The sequence below is a fragment of the Petaurus breviceps genome, unplaced genomic scaffold (genome assembly GCF_028583685.1).
Source record: "Petaurus breviceps papuanus isolate PSGF00001 unplaced genomic scaffold, PetGlider_PUasm1.0 189, whole genome shotgun sequence".
NCBI classification, from domain to species: Eukaryota; Metazoa; Chordata; class Mammalia; order Diprotodontia; family Petauridae; genus Petaurus; species Petaurus breviceps.
In genome coordinates, this window is record NW_027185809.1 from 39976889 (window position 1) to 40000626 (window position 23738).

Here is a 23738-nt window from a genome sequence, read left to right on the forward strand (position 1 = left end):
GGCTTATTTTCGGGGTAGGGCTTATTTTAGAGGAATCTTACACAGTAAGGGGAGGGCTTATTTTCGGGATAGGTCTTATTATCGGGGAAACACGGGTAATTAGGTCAATTTTTGCTTTTGCTTTATCTGAGATAAGGATTGCTACCCTTGATTTTTTTACTTTAGCTGAAGCATGATATATTTTACTCCTGCCTTTTACCTTTACCCTGTGTGTATCCCTCTGTTTCAGATGTGTTTCTTGTAAACAGCATATTGTAGGATTATGATTTCTAATCCATTCTGCTATTCATCTCCGTTTTATGGGAGAGTTCATTCCATTCACATTTACATTTATGATTGTTATCTGTTTCTTTCCCTCCATCCTATTCCCATCCCTGTTAATGTTCATATTTCACCCCCTTCTCCCTTCCCCCACTTAATAGTTTTCCTTTTGACCACTGCCTCCCTCAGTATTCCCTTATCAGCCCCCCTCCCTTTTCCTCCCCTTTCCCCTTACTTCTTCCCTCCCTCCAAACCCCCCCCCCCCTTTCATAGCCCTTCCCCCCTCCCACTGCCTGTAGGATATTTTTATACTTAATGAAGTATGTTATTTTTTCTTCGCACCAAGAGTGACAGGAACGAATCTCATGGGAAGCTCCTCTCCCTCCCCTCTTTCCCCCTAAAATGATACTTTTTGCATTTCTTCTCCATAGAGTCCTATGCTTAACTGGTTGTTATTCCCTCCGTGCACCAGAACCAATGAAGGAAAAGCTCATATGATTCCCATCTCCCTCCCTTCTCTTCCTTTGCTATACAGGTTTTATGCCTCTTTGTGTGGCATAATTTACCCTTTTCTACTTCATTCATTCCCTTTCTTCCATTGCAGTCCCTTTGTAGCCCTCAATAAGATTTTTTTAATCATTATTTTGTGTATTTTATACTCATACCCTCTACTTGTCTATAACAAGTTTGCTCTTATCAGATAGCAAGGTGTGTATGTGTTTTCCTTGTTTACATTTCTATGTCACTGTTGCATCTCATAATTGGAGGTTGAATTTTCCATTGAGTTCTGGCTTTTTTATCAAAAAGGTCTAGAACTCTGTTATATCGTTGAATGACCATCTCTTTGCCTGGAAGAATATGCTCAGTCTCGCTGGGTATGTGATCCTTGGTTGTAACCCGAGCTCTTTTGCCTTCCAGTAAAATGTATTCCACTGCCTCCAATCTTTCAGCATAGAGGTTGTCAAATCCTGTGCAATCCTCACTGTGGACCCTCGATATTTGAATTGTTTCTTTCTGGCCAGTATTTTCTCTTTTACCTGGTAGTTCTTGAGTTTGGCCACAACATTTTGAGGACTTTTCAGTTTGGGATCTCTTTCAGCAGGTGTCTGGTGGATTCTCTTGATTTCTATTTTACCCTAAAGTTCTAGTATCTCAGTGCAGTTTTCCTTAACGAGCTCTTAGAGAATGTTGTCCAGGCTCATTTTTTCATCATGATTTTCTGGTAGGCCTATGATTCTCAGATTATCTCTCCTGGATCTGATTTCCAGGTCAGTTATTTTTTTCTTTGAGGTATTTTACCTCTTTTTGTAATTTTTCATTCTTGTTTTGTTTGACTAATTCTTGGTTCCTCATAGAGTTATTTGTTTCAATTTGGTTGATTCTAGTTTTTAGCAAATCATTTTCCTTGGTTAATCTTTGGAGCTCCTTTTCCATATCACACACTTTTCTTTTTAAAGAGATGTTTTCTTCATTATAATGTTTTTCTAATTCTGCAATTTTGGTTTTGAGAGAATTATTCATTTTGTCTTCTATCTCTCTCATTCGGTTTTCAAAGTCCCTTTTGATCTCATCTAGGAGAGCCTTCTGTGCTTGGGACCCATTCCCTGTTGATGTTTCAGCTATGGGTGTGGAGTCCACATTGTCTCCCTCTGAGTTTGGTTCCTTCCTCTGAGGATAGTAGTTTTTGTCTTTGTAGTCTGCTTTCTACCCATTTTGAGGCAGGGCCCTAGCCACGACCTTCCTCTGGGGATCCCAAGCCTTTACTGTAGAGGGTTTTGCCCTGGGGCAAGAGTTACTATGTTTTCAGGGGCGGGGTGTTGGAGCAGGTGAAGTTCACTCTGTCATCCTGGTCTCTTTGGAGGTCCTGATAGGGGCTTTTTTTTTTTTTATTTCTGGGCTATGAAGTGGTAGCCCCATGAGTATTTGCTGTCCAGGACAAGGGCCCCTGTATTTGGTTCTTACCTTGCTCTTTCCAGTCCCAGCCCTTTGGTGATGGGCCTGGTAGTGGCCCTTGTGGTTGGTGGGAAGACCTGCCTCTGCGTCTCGACTTCCTATGTTCTTGTAACTGGCTTTAGCCTTCACTGATGATTCTGCTTTTACAGAGCTGGAACGTGTCAGCCTGCCCTGGTTAGAGCTCTGCTCTTGGTTGTCATGGTCAGGGTATTGCTGCAATCTTCTCTCCCTCCTGAGGATTCCATGGTCAAGGACTTTTATTACCCCCAAAGCTGCCCTAGCTAGGGGAACTATTGAAGACTTCTAGCCACCCTGGAGTTATTTCAGTGGTTGTTGTGATTTCCACCTCTCCTGTAGCTTCCCTCCTTTTCAACTGTCTTCAGGCTTACTTTGCTGACAAGATATTCTTCCAGTACTTATAGTTTCTACCTGTCTTTTTTGCAGTCTTAGGCTGGATAAAGGAGCATACAAAGGTTTTCATTAGATTTCTTAAATATTTTTCAATCTGGTGACCTTTTTAGATTATTACTGTATTATATGTAGGAGATACGGGGTCTTATGTGATCTTTCAAATACCCATCTTAATCAGAATCACAGTTTATTTTTAAATTATCCAAAAAAAATTTTCTTTCCCACCTTCCTCCATCTAGAAGGAAAAAGAAAGAAGGAAGGGAGGAAGGAAGGATGGGAGGAAAAGAAGAAGGGAAGGGAAGAAAAAGGAAAAGCAAAAAAATTAGTTTCCTTGTATCATATAAGCATAGTCAAGCAAAACAAATTCCCATGTTGGCCATTTCCAAAAATGTGTTTCTTATTTTGCATATTAGTACATTATCTTTCAGTCATGAGGTAGGTGGTGTTTTTTGCCATCAGTGTTCTGGAATTATGGTTGATTATTTAGTTGATCAGAGCTGTTAAGTCTTTCAGAATTGTTTGGGTTTTTCTTTGTGTTTTGTTTTGACAATGTTTTTATTTTAGTATAAATTGTTCTGATTCTGCTCACTTAACTCTGTACAATTTCCCAAATTCAATCCAGCTGATTAATGTTCTGGTGCACTTGCCATACATTATTTTGCACTATGGTCATCTCATATTTCTCAATTTAAGCCCATGAGGGCAGGGACTATGTCTTTCTAAGGTTTTTTCTTCCCAACAACTGGAATGTTGCTCAGAATACAGTAGGCACTTGTCTTTGGTGAATTGAATTTTCTGGAGCTTTTGAGGTCCTGAGAGTCATAGTAAGGGCTAAAGTTAGTCTTTGACTTTCAGTTCCAAAAGTAGTTTTGGGACTTGTTGGGGTTTCTAATTAGTTTCCCTGATTCATAATCAAAGTTTTACTGAGCCTTTCACTATTTCTTACATGCCTAGGGCAATGGCAGGGGGAAGGAAATTAGAGAAGCATAAGACATAGTCTACCTACAACCAAAGAACTTGCAATTTAGTAGGAGCTAAAATAACAAACATGAAAGAGACAATTCAGTTTTAAACTGTATGTAACTTCCTATGAGTACAGCAGAAATTTCAGTAACAAAGACAGATATCCTAAAGTTTCCTAATTTGGTCCAGCTTTGTAGTCCCTAGGGTTTGCTTTAATAACCATCTGTAATCATCCTGTGAAGACCAGGAATACCTGAAAACCCATCTCTTCAAAGGATATTTAGCAACTTGTCAAACAATTGTAGCTAGGTTTGGTTTTTCACATTTAAAAAATGTTGCTTTCTGGGGTGCAAGACTTATACTGGGCCTCCCAAGTTTTAATCAATGCTGCCAACATTTACCATTTTTTACCATATCTTTATGTTGTCCATGTATGTATGGAACATATTTTTGCCAAAACTATTCTAGAATTTCTCTCACAGAATATTTATATGTTTGTATATATGTTTGCATCTAAGTGTATGTCAGAGAGACATAGAGTGAAAAACTGAATATTGAAAGGATAGTCCTCTACCAACTTTACATGAGACATACCATTTCCAATTAGAATGATCAATTGGTACCTTTTCCCAGGGCCACAAAAACAATATAGGTAAAACCACAGGAGATTTACTGGATCCTTTGCTCTAGCCACTAGTCTATTCATTTTCCCATAAACACACCTTTAGTTCTCCCATCTCCATGTATATGGAGATTGTATCATTTCCTCCCACAAGGATGTTCCCTTAGCTTTTCTCTGCCTATCTTAATTCTAGTTTAGTGGAAAGGTGCTGACACTAGAGAGTCAGGACCTAAGTATAAATCCTACCAATATTTACTATCTGTGACACTAGCCAAGTCAAAACTTCCTTGGACCCCATTTTCTTCTATAAAATTAAGATGCTATACTAAACGGTGTTCATATCCTTTCCAGGTATAAACCTGTGAGCCTATGAATGTGTATATCCCCCTCAGTTTCTCTCATCACCTCAAAGAGATGAGCTTATTGGTAAACCATTACCATAATTGATCTTATTTACATATTTCTTCAGATCATACCAAAAGAAAGAGCAAAAATAATATAGTACACTAATCGCACTTTCTCTTTTTTTTTTTTTTAAGCAATCGGGGTTAAGTAACTTGCTCAAGGTTACACGGCCAGTCATTTCTGGGTGTGGTGCTGAGTGTCTGAGCCCGGGATTTGATCTCCAGGTCGTCCCAACAACTGGAGCTGGTGCTCTTACTCACTGTGCTACCTGGCCGCCCCTGCACTTTCTCTTTTCAGTAAGGTTACTTGACTAGTAGGTTAAAGAGATATACTGTAGAAAGTTGATCTAGATTTTTAACGAACACTTTGACAAATTCTGTCATGCCATTCTTGTGCAATAATTGGAAGGATAATAGAGTCATAGACTTAAAGGCAGAAGAGACCCTGGAGCTCATATATTTCAACTCTCTCATTTTCATTTGATGAATCTGATGCCCAGAATGGTTTAAAGAAAGGTAATCTACCTTTCTAGAACTGGATGAATGGTTAGACTCAAACAGTGGTTTTTAATGGTTCTGTGTCAGCTTCGAGGGTCCCTACCGGAGGGCTTCAGGGCTTTCTGCTTGGTCCTATGCTATTTAATATTTTCTTTTCAGTAATGGGTAAAAGTTGGGGTTGTACATTTTAACAAATCTGCTGCTAACAGGAAGCAAGGAGGAATAACTAACACAATGGATGTCAGACAAGCTAAAACATGGGGCTGAATCTAAGAGAATGAAATAAAATAGGAATAAATGTAAAGGATCACACTTGTATCCCCCCCAAAAATGTACTTCAAAGATACAAGATGCAAGGGGGTGTGACTAGATAGCACTTGAAATGATGAAGTATGGGAAAGTGACAAGAATCCTGAGCTCAGCGTCAGAGCTTCTGTGCCCACCACTGACACTCACTATGTGACCTAGTCCAAGTCATTTTATCTCCTTTTGCCTTCGGTTTCCTCTGTCACTCACCTATGCAGTAAATTCTAGTACTGCCCTCTCGCCCCTAGGATCAAATGTAAGCTACAGGGTTGAGCTTTTAAAGCCCTTCACAGCCTGGCTTTGACTTTTCTTGTAACTTTATTATACATTACACTCCTTCCCACAATCCACACTCCAGCCGAGCCTTCTTTCTTGCATTTCTGCACAAACATTTCATCTCTCACCTTTGGTCCTTAGCACTGGCTGTCTTCCCCACTTAGTATATACTTCAAGCTCAGCTCTTTGAAGTCTATGTCTCCTTCAAAATTCTAGTCAAGTTATACCTTCTAGATGAAGCCTCCCCTCCTCCAGCTGCTAGTGCCTCCCATTTAACTTGTATTTATTTTGCATATACATACATGTCTATACAGTAATATATGCACACATATGTATGTTGTTCAGTAGGGATTCCATTTGGGGTTTTCTTGGCAGAGATACTGGGGTGGTTTGCCATTTTCTCCTCCAGCTTATTTTAAAGATAAGGAAACTGAGGCAAACAAGGTTAAGTAACTTGTTCAAGGTCACACAGCTAATAAGTATCTGAGGTTGGTTTGTAGTCAGAAAAATGAGTCTTCCTGAGTCCAGGCACTCTGTCCACAACACTACCTAGTTGTCTGTATACATATGAATGTACAGTGTTATAAAAGTTTTAGTGAAGTTTTTAGCTATTAAAACTTGAAACTACACTAAGACTTTGGGAATAACTATATGTACTCTCTTCCAATGGAATTCTCATTCCTCAAATACAGAAACCATTTAGTCATTTTTGTTTTATGTTTTTGTATTTTCAGAACCTAACATGGTTTCTACCACACAAAAGGTAGAATCTCCTTGGTTGATTCCTCTAAATACCTGCAGAGCCTATTCATGTGATGCTTACATATGGTCTCATTTTGAGAATTCTTTTCGTGTATATGTGTGTCCATATGCTATTATATATTATGTATACATACCCATATATGTATGTATCAAAATATGTATATTTATATAGACATATATGTATATATACACATATGTATATAATATATACACATTTCCAACCCCAACTAAACTATAAGCTCTTAGAGATAAATCATGTCTTAACTTTCTTTTACATCCCAATGCCTTGCAAGTATTAACCATTCCATAAATACTTGTTGACTGATAGGCCTATTGTTCCATCCTGCTAAACAGGTGACTTCTTTGGACATCTGCTCCTAGGTTGAGTGGTTTCACTCATCGCTACTAAGCAAATGCTTGTTTTGAATGCTATGTCCTCTCCCCTCATGTATCCACCTCTTACCCTATTCTTCCAAGCTGATTTCAAGTACCAGCTCCTGAATGAAGCCAACCCTAATATCATCAGCCACAGGGATCTTTTATTTCCATAAATTAATTTTATTTAAATATATTTTATTTATAATTCCAATTCCCAGAGTTGGAAGGAACCTCAGAGGTCATGTTGTCCAAACAATACTTTAAAAAGATCACATCTCTAGGTGTCATTCAGTCTTTGCTTAAAAACTCAAGGGAGGAACTCATTATTTTGCAAAGCAGTCTCTCCTCCTTTTGTCTAACTAATTTCACTTTTTGCTTTTTAAAGCAATTGGGGTTAAGTAACTTGCTCAAGGTTACATGGCCAGGTGTTTCTGGGTGTGGTGGTAAGTATCTGAGCCCTGATTCCATCCCAGGTCATCACGACTCTGGGGCCAGTGCTCTTACTGAGCCACCTGGCTGTCCCATTAATTTCACTTATTGACTATACCTATACCTTAAGGAGTTAATAATATACATATATATATATATACATATATATATATATATATATATATATATATATAGGCCATATCTTGTATTGTTACTTAATGCTATTTAAGGTCTTTGGGGGCAGAGTTAGGGACAAAGAATGAACCTGTGATTTTATTAGTATACGGAAATCCTGGGTGAGGATATTCCTTCTATCAATGTAGTATAGGCATCTTCTCCCCAATTCATACTCTCAGAGAGTTACATAGGGCACTGAGAGATTGGGACTGGCCCCAAATCACACAGTATGTCGGAGATGATGCTTGAACCCAGGTCTTTCTGGCTCCATCATCAGTTTTCTGTTGACTATTCCATACTGCCTTTGAGAGTAGGGACCATGTATTATTTCCTTCTTTGTAGGGTCCAGTAGTTCCTGCTAACACTAATTTGAATGAATGCTTTTACATACACACACACACACACACACACGCACACTTTCTAACATCTTTAAAATGCAGAAGTTTAAAGAGATTAAATTATTACAGAACTATCTCAAGTTCTACCAAGTCCAAATACCAATTGTTTCCTCTTTAAGGAGGCAGAATATATACAAATATCTGTTACAAACTTATTTCTGAATTTTAGAAAGCAGTTACCTCCCTAAACTATCTCTTGTTAGCCTCTTTCAGTTACTTTAGATCATATTATGATGTCATTGGTCAATGTCAAGTAACAATCTATGGCCTTATTCAATTGCTCATATGATAGAATTTTAAACATTAGATCTGGAATGTAGAGATTTTCTCTTTCATTTCAGAGATGCAGAAATCAAGGCTCACAGAAGTTCATAGGATCACTGATTTATAGTTGGAAGGAGTCCAACCCCCATATTATACAGGAAAAAAAAAAATATCAAAGCCCAGAGAAACTAAAAGACCTGTTTGGGATCACCCAGTAAGATGAAGAGGGGGACTTCTAGCCTAAGTTTTCATACCTACATCTACTACACTACACACTACATTTCTCAAAGTTTAAACTAATGTCTCTAGTTTCCTGGCTTGTGACTTATTCAGGAACATGAAAAACATCTGATGAAAGGATTCTTCTTGTTGTTTGAGGTTTTTTTAAGCTTTCTTGGTTTGCTTTCCTTGAAGATTCTCACACAAAATTTAAGATTAAATTAATTTGACACCAGGGGATATTTGCCCATAAATAACAAAGTACAAACCATCAAATTCTGGATGATTTTTCAACTATGAGCACTATCCAGAAAGAAGAGAGGCCAAGGTTTAAAATAACATCACAAAAGATTCACATATTTTCTTTCTTTAGGTTTTATTAAAATACAAGGAATTTTTTTTAAAGCACACATTCCACTCAGCACCAGTATTTTAACACATTTCTTGCTGACATTCTGCAAAGCAATTGTTTCCACCATGGATAAGCAGAGACACACACATACAAACATGCACGAACACACATACACTTTGTGTCCTCACCATGTTTACCAAGTCCTCATAATATCACATACCAAATTAATCTCCTTGCTAGGAAGACTCCAAGTCAGGGAGCAGCAAGCCACTGTGACCACATCCAACCTCTAACGGAGCGACTGACTCTTTTGTTAGGGGTCATCATTTGCACACTGGCAGCCCTTCCACAGCTTGGTCTCCCACTTTAGATGCCCAAAGGCTTGGGCTGGTGATTATGAGGACTGTAGTTACATGACACACAACTGAACAACACTGGCCAATATTCCCTACCCAATACCTTTCATTGCTTTGGTTATATAGTACTGAATGCATATGTCTTCAATGCTGCTGCTCCTAACCCCCAATCACATTGAAACAATGTCATCCAGTGATGTAGCTTGCCCAAGACTTGTCAAACTTCTCTCTGTGGGGTTCTTTCATTAATTTGCTTGTGTTTTATTTGTTCACATTTTAAAATTATTGTTATGATTAGTGGAGCCAAATAGTGACTCAATTAAACCTGTGTACAGATTCCAACATCTAATCACTAAATAATAAACTCCCCAAAACCTTTGGTACTGCCACCCAGAGTTAAGCACTACTCCATTAAGAAACTTATTTCAATTGCTGCAAGAAATGATTTTCTATTAGTTCAGTCTTTTTTTTTCCAGAACAGAATAGCATCTGTCTACTCAGAGACCATCTCTCAAAGACAATGACTGATAACTAGGATGTCAGAAAACCACTGGTCCTTAACGCAGTCTGCCCCATTTAGGCTTAGCAGTACTGTTTTGGGGAGTTATCTGAGAAAGATTTTTTTCCCTACCTCTACTGAATTAGGATCCAGGGTCTTCACCATACAACTCTTCCCTCTCTCAAGCTCCTTTATCCAACATCCTTCCCCTGAAGGGTTCTTCTGCAATTTTAAGGGAACTCCCATCACAGAGAGGGAGATCATATGGAAATAGTGGGACTATGAAATGTGAGCAAAATGGCTTTGATTTTCCTTAAGGCAAGAAGTAAGGCACAACCAAAAACGATTATTTCAGTTGGTTCTTTCAGTCTCATTTTTTAAGATTCTCATTGCCAACCACTACTATTGAGAAAGATGACATGGAATTGTCAGATTCTAAGGAACTCTAAATGTTTGACTTTTTCATCATCCCCTCAACTGTACAAGAGAGCTTACTTTTAGTTTCTGCCTTCGCAAATAAACATGAAACTCTGAATGAACTCAATTCTGAGATCCATCAATCAGAGATCAAGCTTGTCTCAGCTCTAGAGAGAAAAGTCTTCCTTAGGTTCATAGGAGGTAAGATCCTCATCCTTTCGTATCATCCCACAAGTGGGACTGGTCTCCATATAGAATCCATATAGATCTATAGAAGGTAAGTACAGAAGGGACCTAACCAAATCCTAGAAGTTTTTCCAAGAGGAAAGAGATCATCTTTAACACCATCCCTCTGGCAGCTATAGGCTATCGAAAAATCACTAAGTCTATTTCATCATTTTTATCTATGAGCCCAGATTGAGAGCAGAAATCTGGAAGGGACAGAATAAGGGTCTTTTCTATATTATCAGGGCTGGGAATGATTAGGTAGAGTAGCAGTTTGCTTTACCAGACAATAAGAGTGTTTAAAAAGCAGCGGTGCCCAAAATCAAAAGCATGTGAAGACACAGTACTAGAAATTCAAAACAGGTAAAAAGATAGCCACGTAAGTTAAATTATTATCATTTCAAATATGCGAAGCTGGATGACCATTACTAATCTGTTTGCCTCTTGTGAGGTCAGGAGCCATTTTAATATTGTATTAACTATGTCTGCCAGTCGTTGATAGACTTTTTATTCATGCCCATTTGAGAAAGTCCTGGTCAATCTTCTAAGTAATAAAGTAAGTTTTGAACAGTTCCAAGTCATAAACCTTTGAAACTTTGAATAAAATATGAATCCATAGCATCTAACAAAATCTTAAGTAGCTAGAAAACTATTTCAATGATATACAAGCTAATCCAGTTAACATATTTAAACTGAGAGCCCCATATAAACATGGCCTGTCAAAGGAAAATGATCAGATGAGAGGATAAATGCCAAATCACAGTTGTGGCAGTATGTATATGTATATATACATACATATGTGAAAGATTAGCACCAAAAAGATGATGTTTCATCTCCCAGAGGATTATTAGGATGTTTGAAAATAAACTGTAGCAAGAATCAAAAGAATGTTCTGTAAACATGGGGAATAATAATACAGACATAAGCAACCTCTCGGGTCATGCTTGTTAAGAGGTAAGAAATGGGTTATATGTAGTTACATTTCTTTACCCTTGTGTAATGGTATTACTCTTGTGTAATGGTAGTTTCCATGCTCTTCCCTGGGGAATCCACTCTATGTGGATGTATCTCCACATTAAAAATAATTTTTCCCCTGATATTTGGCCTAACTTTCATTTACTAACTTCCATTGCTGTTTCCCTATTGTTCATCCTCTGCAACAAGTCTCACCTATGATATTCCACACTTCTTTCTACATACTTGTAGCAAAACTAGAACACAGAAGTATTTTTCTTCTGCTGTTATCTGGACAATGAGCATCACCTTCTTGGAACCTCACCTTCCCTCCCCTGACCTTCTCTGACATACTATACCAGTTCTGTATATAGGGAAAAAAACAAGAAGACACTTCCAAGGAAAACATCACTCATACAGTGCCACTGATTTTTATAAGATCTCTTTAAGGGCACCGTATAAATCCTAACCCCATTTTGAAAAACAGAGAAACTGGGCAAATGAACCAATGATTTTTAATGCAAAAAAAAGTCCAAGTGAGAAAAATTCAGGAATCTGTAAACATTTTATATTAATTTTTTTAAAAATATATATTATTTACTACTAGTTCATTAAATAACCAGAGTCCTACTTACCTATTCTGGTAATGTGTATAAAACACCACAAAAAGATAGGTGGTTTAGATAACTTGGTAGGAGAAAAAGTCTGAACTATTCTTCAGTACTGATTTTCTTTTTTCCAATTTTGAAACTATTTTTATGATACTGAAATTTAGTACTTTGAGTTTCTGGCTTTCCTCATGGGATGATGAGTTTGTCTTTTGCAATCCATTCCTATTCTTGCTTATTTTCAGATGCAGTCACCTGAGTTTAGTGTCGTTTCCGAGTTGGTCTTCTTTAAAATTACTAATAAGTGTGTCCATAAATATTGATGAATACTAAAATTTGAATTTCTCAAACTTGCAAAAAAATTCTGTTCACATTTTGTTACCTAGACTTTCAACAGTCTCTAAAGTCTGATCTTCAAGAAAGTGATAGTTCTCTTCTCAAAAATGTTTGATATAACATGGCAGTTTTATAAAAATCCATCTATGGCATATAACAGTGTGGTACAGAAGACCACACTATATATAACAAAGTATTTTGGATACTTCTAAGGACTAGCCCTTGGTGAAGGGGGCCCAAGACAGATCCAATTTTGAATTCTGTGTAAATGTGGGAATTTTGTTATAACAAAGCCCATAACTGTTGTGGATTGCACTGTAAAAAGGCTCTGATATTTCTGGATGGGACTCATTCCCAACTAGCTGTCTCATATCTTCTGAAGCACTTATTCTAGTGCCTGGCACATTGCAGGCCCTCAAAAACTGCTTGCTGACTTGTCACTCATATTTCTAGGGAAACTGTATCTGTGTATTTGCATCATTTTTTACTAGTTCACCTACTTTTGAAGGACAATAAGGCAATATAGTAGTAGAGCAACCAGAGAATCATTCCCCACAAGCCAGCTGAGAAGATTCACGAAATATGAGTAAACTGTTTTTAGCTCAACATATAGAGCATCATTACAGAGACCAACAAGTATTCCATGCCAAGGAATGAATGGAGCTTTGTTACGTTTCAACAATTGGCACTGTTGCAACCACAGAGTAACCTATGGCACTAGTTCATGCTTAGTGAGGTATCATGGTTCATTTATTCCCCCACTCCAAATACACAAACTACAGACAAATAAATTATTTTATATAAAAATGCAAAGCCACCTTTCATCTTTCTATCTCTCTCTCTCATTATAGGATAAATAAATTGTTTCCCACTCATGGGGGCTCGGATGGGTTTCAGCAGAACTATTTTCTTGACCTGGAGAATTAATCATATGTAGGTATGTGTTTCTATTCCTAACTAGTTACCCTCTCTGTAGCTTCAAAGTAAAACTCTCTGTACTCTCCCGATCTTTGAGCCTTCCCTTTCCCTATTTGTCTTCTTCAGAGGAATTATAGTGCTTTTAAGTTTAAAGGGCCTTTGAGGATCATCTAATCCAACACCCTCAGTTTACAGAAAGGAAACTGAGGACCAAAACACATGACTTGCCTAAGACCTGACAACTGGTAAATGATAAGTCAGAATTTTAACTCAGGAAATAAAACTCCAACTCCAGTGTACTTCCTACAACTACTTCACCTCTTGACCATAGAGTAACCCTAACCCTCCAAACTGAGGGAATGTCCTCAGAAACTACCCCTAAATATCCTGAGAATTCTTGGATGTTTCAGCCAGCATCTTACAATGCACACTGAGAAAAAGAACCAGAGATGACACCACCACTCTAAAAACAAGGACAACGACCATGTAGACCACCATTCCCTCCTTTTTTTCCCCCTCAAGACTAACTACAAACAAATATTTAGGGATTTACCAACAGTCTTCTCATGGTAGATAAAGTTATGATGATAATCCCTCTTCTAATAGAGTCTTTTGTCCCTGGCATTTCTCTAGTGCAGGTTGAATTTTTCCCCCATTTTCTCCAAAGCACCAGTTGTTTAATTCCATCTCAAGGCAGGATGGAGACACTTTGAAACAGGTTCTTCCTTATCTTAGGCTCTTTTTCAAAAAGTAAAAAAGGTAACAAGGGGTTTCTGGTTAGACAGGCATTATTATTATTATCACTATTGTTGTTATTATTGTTTGGTAAAGAAGTGGTGATGATTTGTTAGGGATAGTTTTATTCTTCTTCTGAGATGGCTATTAAAACTGCTGTCCTGCAATAGGGGAATGAATGAGATCCAGTTGAAACTGTGGATCCAGTACATCCTTCTCTTCCTCCCCCCTTCCTTTTTTGTTATTTTTAATAGGGCACTATTCGACTCACAAATTCCTCCAGCTAACTTGGCTTTCATCTCTTGCTGAAGTTCTTCTCTAGCCAAAGTCGGACTTCCTGAAGGTTATAGAAAAAGGGGCCCTTCCCTCCTAAGTAAGCAATTTTTTGTCTCTGCACAACACACAAACGCTCAAAGGATACCCCATAGGCTATGTTGGCATTGTTATCCATGCAGTCAGCCACCACTTGGCACTGGGGCGGCAAGGAGAAACGCTCCAGGAGCTGATGAGCTGCTGCACAGCGGTCTTCCTGGTTCCGGTGTTTCTTCACCTCGAAAGACACAGAGGAGTTACCAGGCACCGCCCAACCATCTGATGGATGAGCTTCATCAATGTAGACCAACAAGAAGTCAGCCACTGTTGAGAACTCTTCCACCAGCTTGCTAAAGGCCGGTAGCTGGCTTGTGAATGGCGGTCAAGTGGCTGAACCAAAGTTGACAACCAGAGGGCGCTCGGGATTGGCAAAATCCAGGAGATGGCACTCAGCTCCATATCCCCCGTCAAGTCTCTTCCACTTGGAAGTATTCTGTTGACCGTTCCCAACTTCAGCTCTGGTAATGTGGACCACACTGGAATTGGGGGCATCGCCACCCAATTTCACCTGATATCAAAGAAAGAAAAAGAGGATGGGGAGAACCCACATGAAATATCTTATCAATCTGTCCTCCAAATTAAGTCTAAGTAAACACAATCAACTGAAAAAAAAAAAAAACCCTATATTACATTTCTTCAAAATAAGGTGCAATGATTTCAGTAAACTTAGTTTAGAAAATAATGATTTGGCAATTTAAAAATTACCTTTTGGCCTACATAAGGACTATAATTTTATGGGCAAAAGGTGTGCTAGATCAATCATTTCATTATAGGGAGCTCTAGCTGAAGAACAAAAAAATAACTCCCTAAATCAATGCAAATCAACAATTGTTCTGCAATTTATTAAGTCTTAGAAAGTTGCCTGGGGCCCTTAGAGATTGAGTGATTTGCCCTGAAGTGCCACAGTCAATTTATGTCAAAGGGAAGACTTTAACTCAAGCTGTTTTTAATCCAAGGACTTTCAATACTTTGATGCTTCTACAAATGCATCATGGATAACTTCATTCAGTCTCAAGTAATTTCTATCTGCTGCACTGGGGTTAGTATTCTTTACAACCATTACTTCCTTAGCTGCTAATGCTTCATGCATGTTACATAACTGAAATATTGGCTCCATTTCAAAACCATGACATAGAAAGGTTAAAATGAATTGCCCAAGTTCAAGCAGAATGCCAGCTGGCAAACTGAGAATCTAGGAAAGAATGTCCAAATTTTGAATTCTCAGTTCAAAGTTCTAGAAAATATTGCACCCAGCAAGGACCTAGGGCCCAAATTGATTCATTCAGTATCGACTAACAAAAGAAGTAGCATAATTGACTGGCTCTCTTTTGAGGCTTCCAGAGCTCTTAAGATAAAATCAGATTCACCTTCCCGGCCTAATTGTCTCCAGCTAATTGTAAAACAATTTGTGCAAATGTTGAATTACTTTTAGGAGAAAAAAATTTGTTTCAAATAATTGCTTAATAATTAAGAGAGTAATAACAAATCTTCCATTTCAAATATATACTTTATTCTGTCTGAGGGCAAGCTATTGGTCACACAAGACTGAGATGACAGCAATTGAATCACAGGTTTTTCTCCAGCACTGTCTCTTTATACTTTACATATTAAGGCTTCAATATGCCAGTGGCTTAAAAGGAAGCATGAGTTTTACTTGACCTCCCCTTCTATAATTGAAGGAAGTTAGAGAATGGGTTGGGGAAACATATATGAAGGATAAACATTCCTGTGATAAAGTTTCTAATATCTATCAATGAAATGTTACCTACCTTTAATAAATTCATATTTTACATTGATCAGAAAGGTGATACTAACCTAAAACCACGATTTCCAAAAGAAATTTGAGGGGCATGGCATCATATCTACCAAGATGAAAATATTTGAACAGTTTCCTTTTTTTTCTCTCCTTTCAAAATCTGACACAAAGACTTGAGTGGCTCTGGAGGATGTCTTATAAATAATTTCAAGCTAAACCCTACTGACTATAAGAACTGCAGAAGAAATACCCACAACAGCACTAATAGATATCTTCAAACGAATGTTAGCTGCAAACAAAACCCTGTCTGGCAGGTGAGTGGAGGAAAAAAGAGATTTACACCATTTCTACAACATCGGAGAAAGCCAGTCCTTGGGCATGAAATTCCCAATGGCTTTTTTCTTCTCATTCTTATTTTTAGTAGCTTCATCCCCTTTCTTACCTCCATTTCCTGCTTTTCTAACCACAAAATTTTAGGTAACTTCTCAATTCCTTCCTAGAAGTTACTCTCTGGCTTACACAAAGGAGATGGAAGTGAGTTCTTTAAAGGAGAGCAAGAAGACCCATTCAACAAAGACATTTGAGTCACAATGCTTTAAAAAATAGAAAGGAATTTTGTGGGCACTCGGATATGTAGGCTGATAATAAAATCGAGAGCATATAAAAGAGGCAATTACTTCAGCTTTGGATAAGTAAAATTGGATCTTTCCCTGGAATGGTTTAATCAAAGCCAATAACATCAGGGACAAGTTACCAGAGTACAATTGATTTTTATATAGTGCCCTTCATACTACAAAACACTTATAATGGGGCTCACTTGAATATGGTTTCATTTATACTAGGGAGGTAATGCTGGTGTTAACTGAAGTCACTTGGAGGGGAATTTTTTAAAAACTCTATAATCTAAACTGGTATAAAATCCTCTACGCATGCTGTTCAAGAATCTTTTCAGCAAATTTCAATGTGTAACTCATTTTTACTGCATAAAGGGCAAAACTAAGTAATATTCTACTTTGGAATAGAGACAGGTAGGTTCATAGTGGATACTACTATCTCTATTTTACATAATTAGAAATTAGGGAATTCCTGCTTAGACTGTTTTTCCCCCATTAAGTAGCTAAGTAAAAAAGTAAATTCACCTAATTAAATAAAGAAATCATATATTTTAACTTTTCTAGTTAAAGTGGTTAATTTGTAAGGTGAGCTGGAAATACATAATTTAATAAGCTACTTTGGACTAGGTAATTTTGGTATGGGAGGAAATTTATTTATCAAGTTACCATGACTTTATTGATGGGGTACTGCAGTGAAGGAAAATCACAACCTCTCTATGCAGAGACTAGAGAAAGAGGTCTTTCATCACTTGGTGTCCTACCTTTTCTTTGATAAACCCACTGTGAACTGCTCTAAGCTGCTGCTTGATTGACAGTCTGCAGGTGGACCCACCCTCCAAGTCTTTCCACTTTGCTAAGGTTTGCACTGTGTTGGCAGGACCTTTTAAAGCCCACATCACCCTGACACCATGATGAGGCATTGAAGAGGAATTTCGTGGAAGACAGGTGCCAAGGGTAGATGGATGAGAGTAAACTTTAAATGAAGTTTAGAAGAGATTTTAATGATTTGCATGGGGTCTGGCATCCTTGTTTCACTCACCTATTCATATGACCTGGTTAAAGAGGAACACTGCAAACCTAAGGCTCTTTCCCATTAATACCTACGTTCTAATTCTATTTTTGTCATCTAGAAGGAAAGAAGCATTGATTAAGCATCGTTTGCATTCAGCATAGCTTACAAACAATTCTCGGTCCCCACAACTACACTTTGAGGCAGGTGCTAATAATGTAGTTGAGGAAACTTGAGGCTGCAATATATACTAGGCATTATGCTAAGTGCTGGGGATACAGAGAGATAAGAACATAATCCCTGCATTCAAGGAGTTCATATTTTAAGGCTTTTAGACAATATGTGTATCTCCCCCTGTGATTTTTTTATGGGTATGAAATCCCTGAAAGTTTAATTCATCAGAACAGACTCAACCCAATTTGTCTCTGGAGTGACCTGAATCTTTCCTGGACTCCAGCATTATATACTTAGCCATGAGCAGAGTGGGAAATCCCAGCAACTCTTAGGTTTTAAGTAACATCTGAAGCCCATGAACAAGTTGTGTGGTCTTTTTAAGAGGGACATCTGACTCTATGACTGTAACCTAAGCATACCTGAAGGACATTTCATTAGTCACAAGGTATTCAACTGTGCAATCAGTCCTATTTCATTTCCAGTGAGGTTTAGCTAGGGATCATTTCCCCGGGAAAGTTTTGCTTCCTCTCTTTTTGCTGGTGACAAAGTATATCTCAGAGGCAGAATTATTTCTAAATGGGGAAGGCATGCTAGTCGCCTGGTATAATTAAAAGAATGAAAATAAGGAGTGACAAGAAAGATAATGCATCATTTAAATTTCTTGTCCAGTTGTACAAGATTAATACTGTTCTTCCTAATAACAATAGATGGTCAGTGAAAAGAAATCTCTTTCTAATCATGACACTTGCCCTGGGGTTAGTGTAATTACCTAATTGTAGTGGGCAGACAAACGCTCTTTCTGAGGTCACCTAGCCATCTAGTGACCAAGTGAGAAATGGAAGCCTCTCAAACCCTCCCTTTGAGAATTTTGCTATAAACAATCTGCCTCTCTGCCAGGCTAGCTCAGCTGGTTGGAGCATAGTGCTAATGAGGCCAAAGTCAGGCATTTGATACCTTTGTGGGCCAATTAGCTTTGCTCTGTTCGGTGCCACATCAGCTTTCAGTATTGGAAAGTGTACTGGCTTTGGAATCACAAGCCATGGGTTCAAATTCTTTCCTGCTACTCACTAAACGTGTGACCTTAGACAATTCACACCTCTGGGCCTGGCTGCCTTCCAATTAAATTTATAACACATCAAGTATTAATAAGTAAAATGACAAGGCAACCCTAGTCTAAACTGAGATTATATTCTGATAATCACTAAGGTCTGATTGATAATGAATATCATTTAGTTTACTAAAGGTACAAGCCCAGGTATGATATGAAAATCAAATAACAAGTGAAAAAGCATGGTGATACTATCGGAGAAAGTAAAGCATACTGCCCTGTGGGGACAACATTTTAGGAAAAAAGAAAAGTAGGGAGAAGAAAAACATAGAAACCAGGAGAAGAAAAATGACCCAATCCAGTAGGGGAAAATAGCTCATATCCCTTTGATAGTAACATATTGACATAGAAAAGGCTCTTCAAACACAATCTGAAATTAAAGGGATAGACCCCCTCCCCCACCACCACCAGTGTAGGCTGGCATTCTCTGTGTCTTAGGTTCTTAGCAAGTTGCTGGTGACTTGGTATGTTAGTGGGTCATTTTCATTCAAGAATTACAAAACTTCAGTTATCCAGAATGGGAGTACCTTAGGGGCATCTCAGACAAGACAGTGCCTAAAACCAGAAGAATCCCTACTAGAAAATATCTGGTGAGTGGTCATCCAATCTTAGTTTGAAGATCTTCAGGGAGAAGGAAACTGCTCTCCCCTGAAGAAGCCCAAACTGATGGCCAGGTATTCAGAAAACAGCACAGGACAAGTCCCCAGGGTTTTGTGACAGAATTTGGTTTCCTCTATGACACGTACCATGAATGGAGGGGAGGGTTTTCTCCATACTCAGTGTGGAAGTCATATTATTATACTACCACAGAACTGGAAGAGAAGAAGCCTTGTACAGTACACAAGACTCCACTTAAGAATCAGGAAAGCCTGGGTACACATCTTTTAATCTCTGTGTGTCTCAGTTTCATCATCTGTAAAATGAAAGAAGTTGAACTCCAAAAGCTTTAAGAGCCCTTCCAATTCTAAATCTATAATCCTATGATTGGATTCATTAGTTCCAGTGATAGGATATGTATCTTTTTTTTCCCCAGGGCAGATTCTTCTTTGATAAGACCAAAGTGACATGAGCTCAAAAACATGATAAATCCAGTCCTATTTAAGTCTGCAAGAAAGCAATCCAACAAAAACAAGTCATCCCTTGGTACTTACTAAATTTACTTTAATTTCCCACAGTGGCACAGAAAATCTCCTGGCCACAAGTTACCTATCATCTTCATTTCTCCTTCTTAGAGGGTTTGTATTTGTTTTTTTTTTTTTTTGTCCTTAATGAGACATATTTGCCAATGAGGCATTCAAAAGGCATTTTTTACTCTTGCGGAAGAGTAATTAGGTCAGTGCCTCATTCCATGCCAACATTGGCCACTCCATAAACGAACCCTGCCCAGTATTTAATGCCCAAACACAAGAAGCATCATTTCCACTAATTGGTCTTGAAGTTCCAATGTTCCCAAAGGATCTCTTTATTTGAAGAGGCTCAGAATAGTATGTATGCAGAATCCAATATTGCCATCACCAGCTTCTATCTATGTTCGTTTTTTTAAAGACAACACCATCACTAACAACAACAAAAGAATGAAGATGAATTGTGGGAAGCTACTTGAATTTCAAGAATATGTAATGCCTTCAAACCGGGTACTCACAATGGTATAACCATAAGTACATGTATGTAGATATATCTGCTCACTACATATTTAGATCTTCTTCCCTTAATGATGGGATTGCCTTCTAGAGATATGTGTTTAGTACAGGGGGGAAAATTAGTGCTGCTTTAGCATGTGGACTGCAAAATGAAGAGGGGGAAAAAAAAAAGAAAAGAAAGACCTATTCATAAACTACAAGCTCGAAATAGCGCATATACTACTAACCTTGTTCTCTCTTTTCCACAGCCTGGGAAAAGCCACATGGACAAAATGTCACCTAATCTTATGATAAAAAGCAAAGAAATAAAAAGGGAGGGGCAGAATCTCACATACACCTTTTGTGATTGAAGGCACTGAAAATGGCTTTATTTTATCCATTAGGAAGTTTGGAATTCTTTGGCAAAATTACCAGGCTACATCAATGCCCTTACAAATGTGGCCAAATAATTATTATGCTGTGTGATTTAACTATTTAAATTCAGATAAGCTGAAATCTTTAACGGGGTTGAATAACAAGTAACCAGTATACTGATCCCTCTCAGCCTCACTGCTGTTCAATTATTTCTTTTTTAAATTAATACTTCAAAATGCAAGTTCTAAGCCTCTATCATTTCCTAATGCTTTGTCCAATTTATAAACAAACTCTGGTTGAAGAGTTCTTTATATCCTTATGCGACTATTTCTTCCATAAGCAAACTATTTTTCAGAATATTGCAGAAACTAGTCAGAAGGCCTGGGGTGAGTGAAGAAGCAGAGTTTTGTTAAGAAAACATTTTTAAAACCAAAATTATATGTTGAAATAAATACATTTTCTGTGACATTTCTGTACTAATAGTGCAAAAGCTAATTTGTGTGTCATCATCCATGTTGTTTGTTGACTTTTGCACTTCATTTAGGTGAGTACAAGGTGGCTAAACTGGTTAGCTTAGGACTGGTTGCATCTCTGTGCATCAGCACAAGGATACATTGTTCAAGTTAGGGTCATGCACTGGCTGAAGAAGTTTAATTTTTTAATGCTTCATATTGCTACATATGCGCATATATATATATCCCTTCTTTTTAATCAAGATTGTGTATTATAGATGTCCAGCCTGAACCAAAGTATCTTTACCATCATCTTGCCTAAATTTACTCTGAATTCTATTCAATCTGTCCAGTAAGAGGTGACATTTTCCCTCCATTTTGAGGAAAAGAAAACAAAGGCTATAATCCACATATTTGTATTCCAAGCATCTAAACATCTTCTCAGGCAGCTGACACTCAAATAACATGGATCTGTCACATATACACACCTCATCATCTGAAAAAGTTTCCTCTGGGTGCAGGTAGGGGGAGCTTTTCAAAGTTGTATCCCCCCCAAAATGCAAGTCATTATTATGAAATACAGGGGTGACATCCCAAGCCGAACCTCTCCAAGTACCCCTAGAAATGACGATGCCAAAAAGCTGGGAAAGATGATAACAGCAGATGAGAGAGGTTAACTCTATCCATTCCAGAGGCTCCGAACACTCTGCCCTCCACCACCACTGCAAACATGCCTGACACATTCTGAGAAAGCCAGTGTTTACCAGACCAGTCTTCCCCAACATTTTATTTTACTGTTTGCATTCATTAAATGCCCCAGTGGCAAGCACTTTGCTTTGCCTCTTCATGTGGTAGGTTTTATGTAAAGCACGATGGGCAAAAACTGTAGTTAGCATCATCAGGAAGCATCCTCAGAGGATAATCAAGGCATAAACAAAGAAGCACTAGAGAGAATACATAAACCATATGCAAAGGAGGAAACGAATTACTCATCTTTCCCAATTCCAGGAATATAAATAACAAAATATTGCAACACAATGGAAAACTTAAGAGAGGGGACATTTTTTTCTTTTTCAATTTAGGATTTCAAAGTTCTAAACTCTTGCCACTAGTTGCTGCTGGGGGCAAAAACCCTCTCATATGCTTCACATCATGATGATTTTTTTACTCGGGAGATGACATGCAAAGAAAACAAATTCTACAAGCAGGTGTGCTTTCTTTTTTTTTTTTTAAATCTTAGCCAAATGTCAATTGTCTTCCCCCCACCCCAGAAAATAGTTTTAACTTCTGAAGCCTCCCCCCACCCCTTAATATTTCTGCCCACTCTAAAACACAGTGGGAAAGAGACATGATCCTTCTGAATTCAGTGGAGTCGAAATGATTCACTCATTTGCATTTTTCTTCTCCCAGAGCCTAAGTTTATACTTGGGCTTAAGTCTTTGGGAGAGGAACTAGTTCCAGTTCCTCTGGCATTCTGCTGTTGCATGGACTTCCCCAATTTACAGCAAATTCTTTTCCTGAAAACCACACGTGGTTTCACGTGTAACCGGTTAGAATAAGTGCTTTGCGACTGGAAGTTATTTTCTCCACCTCCTTCTCTGTAGCACAACAAACCTCAGGGGATGTCTTGACATAGTATTCCCTTCATCTTTCTTTCGTTTCCTATCTCCACATTCTAAGGCACTGCCTAACAACTTATCTCCCTGACTACACACCCAGCTTCCATGTTGCTCCCATGTTTGGGGAAACCAACATCTTGCTTTCTGACGCCCAATTTTGCAAAAAGACTTCTTTCCTCTTAAGCCTAATGGACCTTCAGGAGTCAGCTGGACAAATGGATAAAACAGAAGAAATAACCGCAAGGTTCTTTATTGCCTGCTAAGTTCTGAGTTCAAGGATTCTGCTGACACCTAAAATCAGAGCAAGAGCTGGTTTTCCAGCATTTGAAACAAGTATCATCTCCAGCAGTCCAGAAAAAAACCCTCCTTGAACTCAATCTCAGCAGGTAAGTGAAAAAGGACCTAGTTTACTATTTCTTTCTATAAGGGATGCATGTTTAGAGGGAAAAAAGTTTGAATCATAAGGGATTATTGAAATCTTATTTGCTTCACAAAAGGCATTACTTTTTAAGCTTCTGAACAACCTCAAAAGGGAAAATTAAATTTTCTGTAGCCAATTCTGACCTTTTTGATGTAAATCAAAACGAAACAACCAGGTTACTCGCCTCACTCTTCAAAGGGCCCTAATCTGGCTCAACAGAGGCATGCATCTGCAAATGGGTCTGTTTAACTTAACTTTGCACTGCTAACCTAAACAAGGCTGCCATTAAGCCAAAACCCGCTAGCCTTAACAAGCTACTTCTTTGAAGATGTTCCCACCTGATATTTTCAAAGTTTTTTTCTTTTTCTGTCTTCCACCCTCCAAAATACCAAGATTTCTTCTACTTTTAATGCTGCTGCTTATCTACGTCTTTCCACAGCCCAAAACCAAAACCACCCAACATAAACCAGTATATGGTTCCTAGCTAGTTAAACTAGT

At 38.2% G+C, this 23738-nt stretch overlaps 1 protein-coding gene across 10 annotated transcripts in view; it reads right to left on the minus strand.

Annotated features, from left to right (window-relative positions):
• Positions 1–8678: 8678 nt before the first annotated feature.
• DIO2 (iodothyronine deiodinase 2) overlaps positions 8679–23738 on the minus strand; it is a 306669-nt gene continuing 291609 nt past the window's right edge. For all 10 annotated transcript variants that reach the window (XM_069092340.1, XM_069092337.1, XM_069092332.1 and 7 more), the window contains one exon: positions 8679–14601. In XM_069092340.1, the coding sequence (XP_068948441.1) occupies positions 14017–14601 (585 nt within the window). In that variant the 3' untranslated portion in view covers positions 8679–14016. The remainder of the gene's footprint in view (positions 14602–23738) is intronic.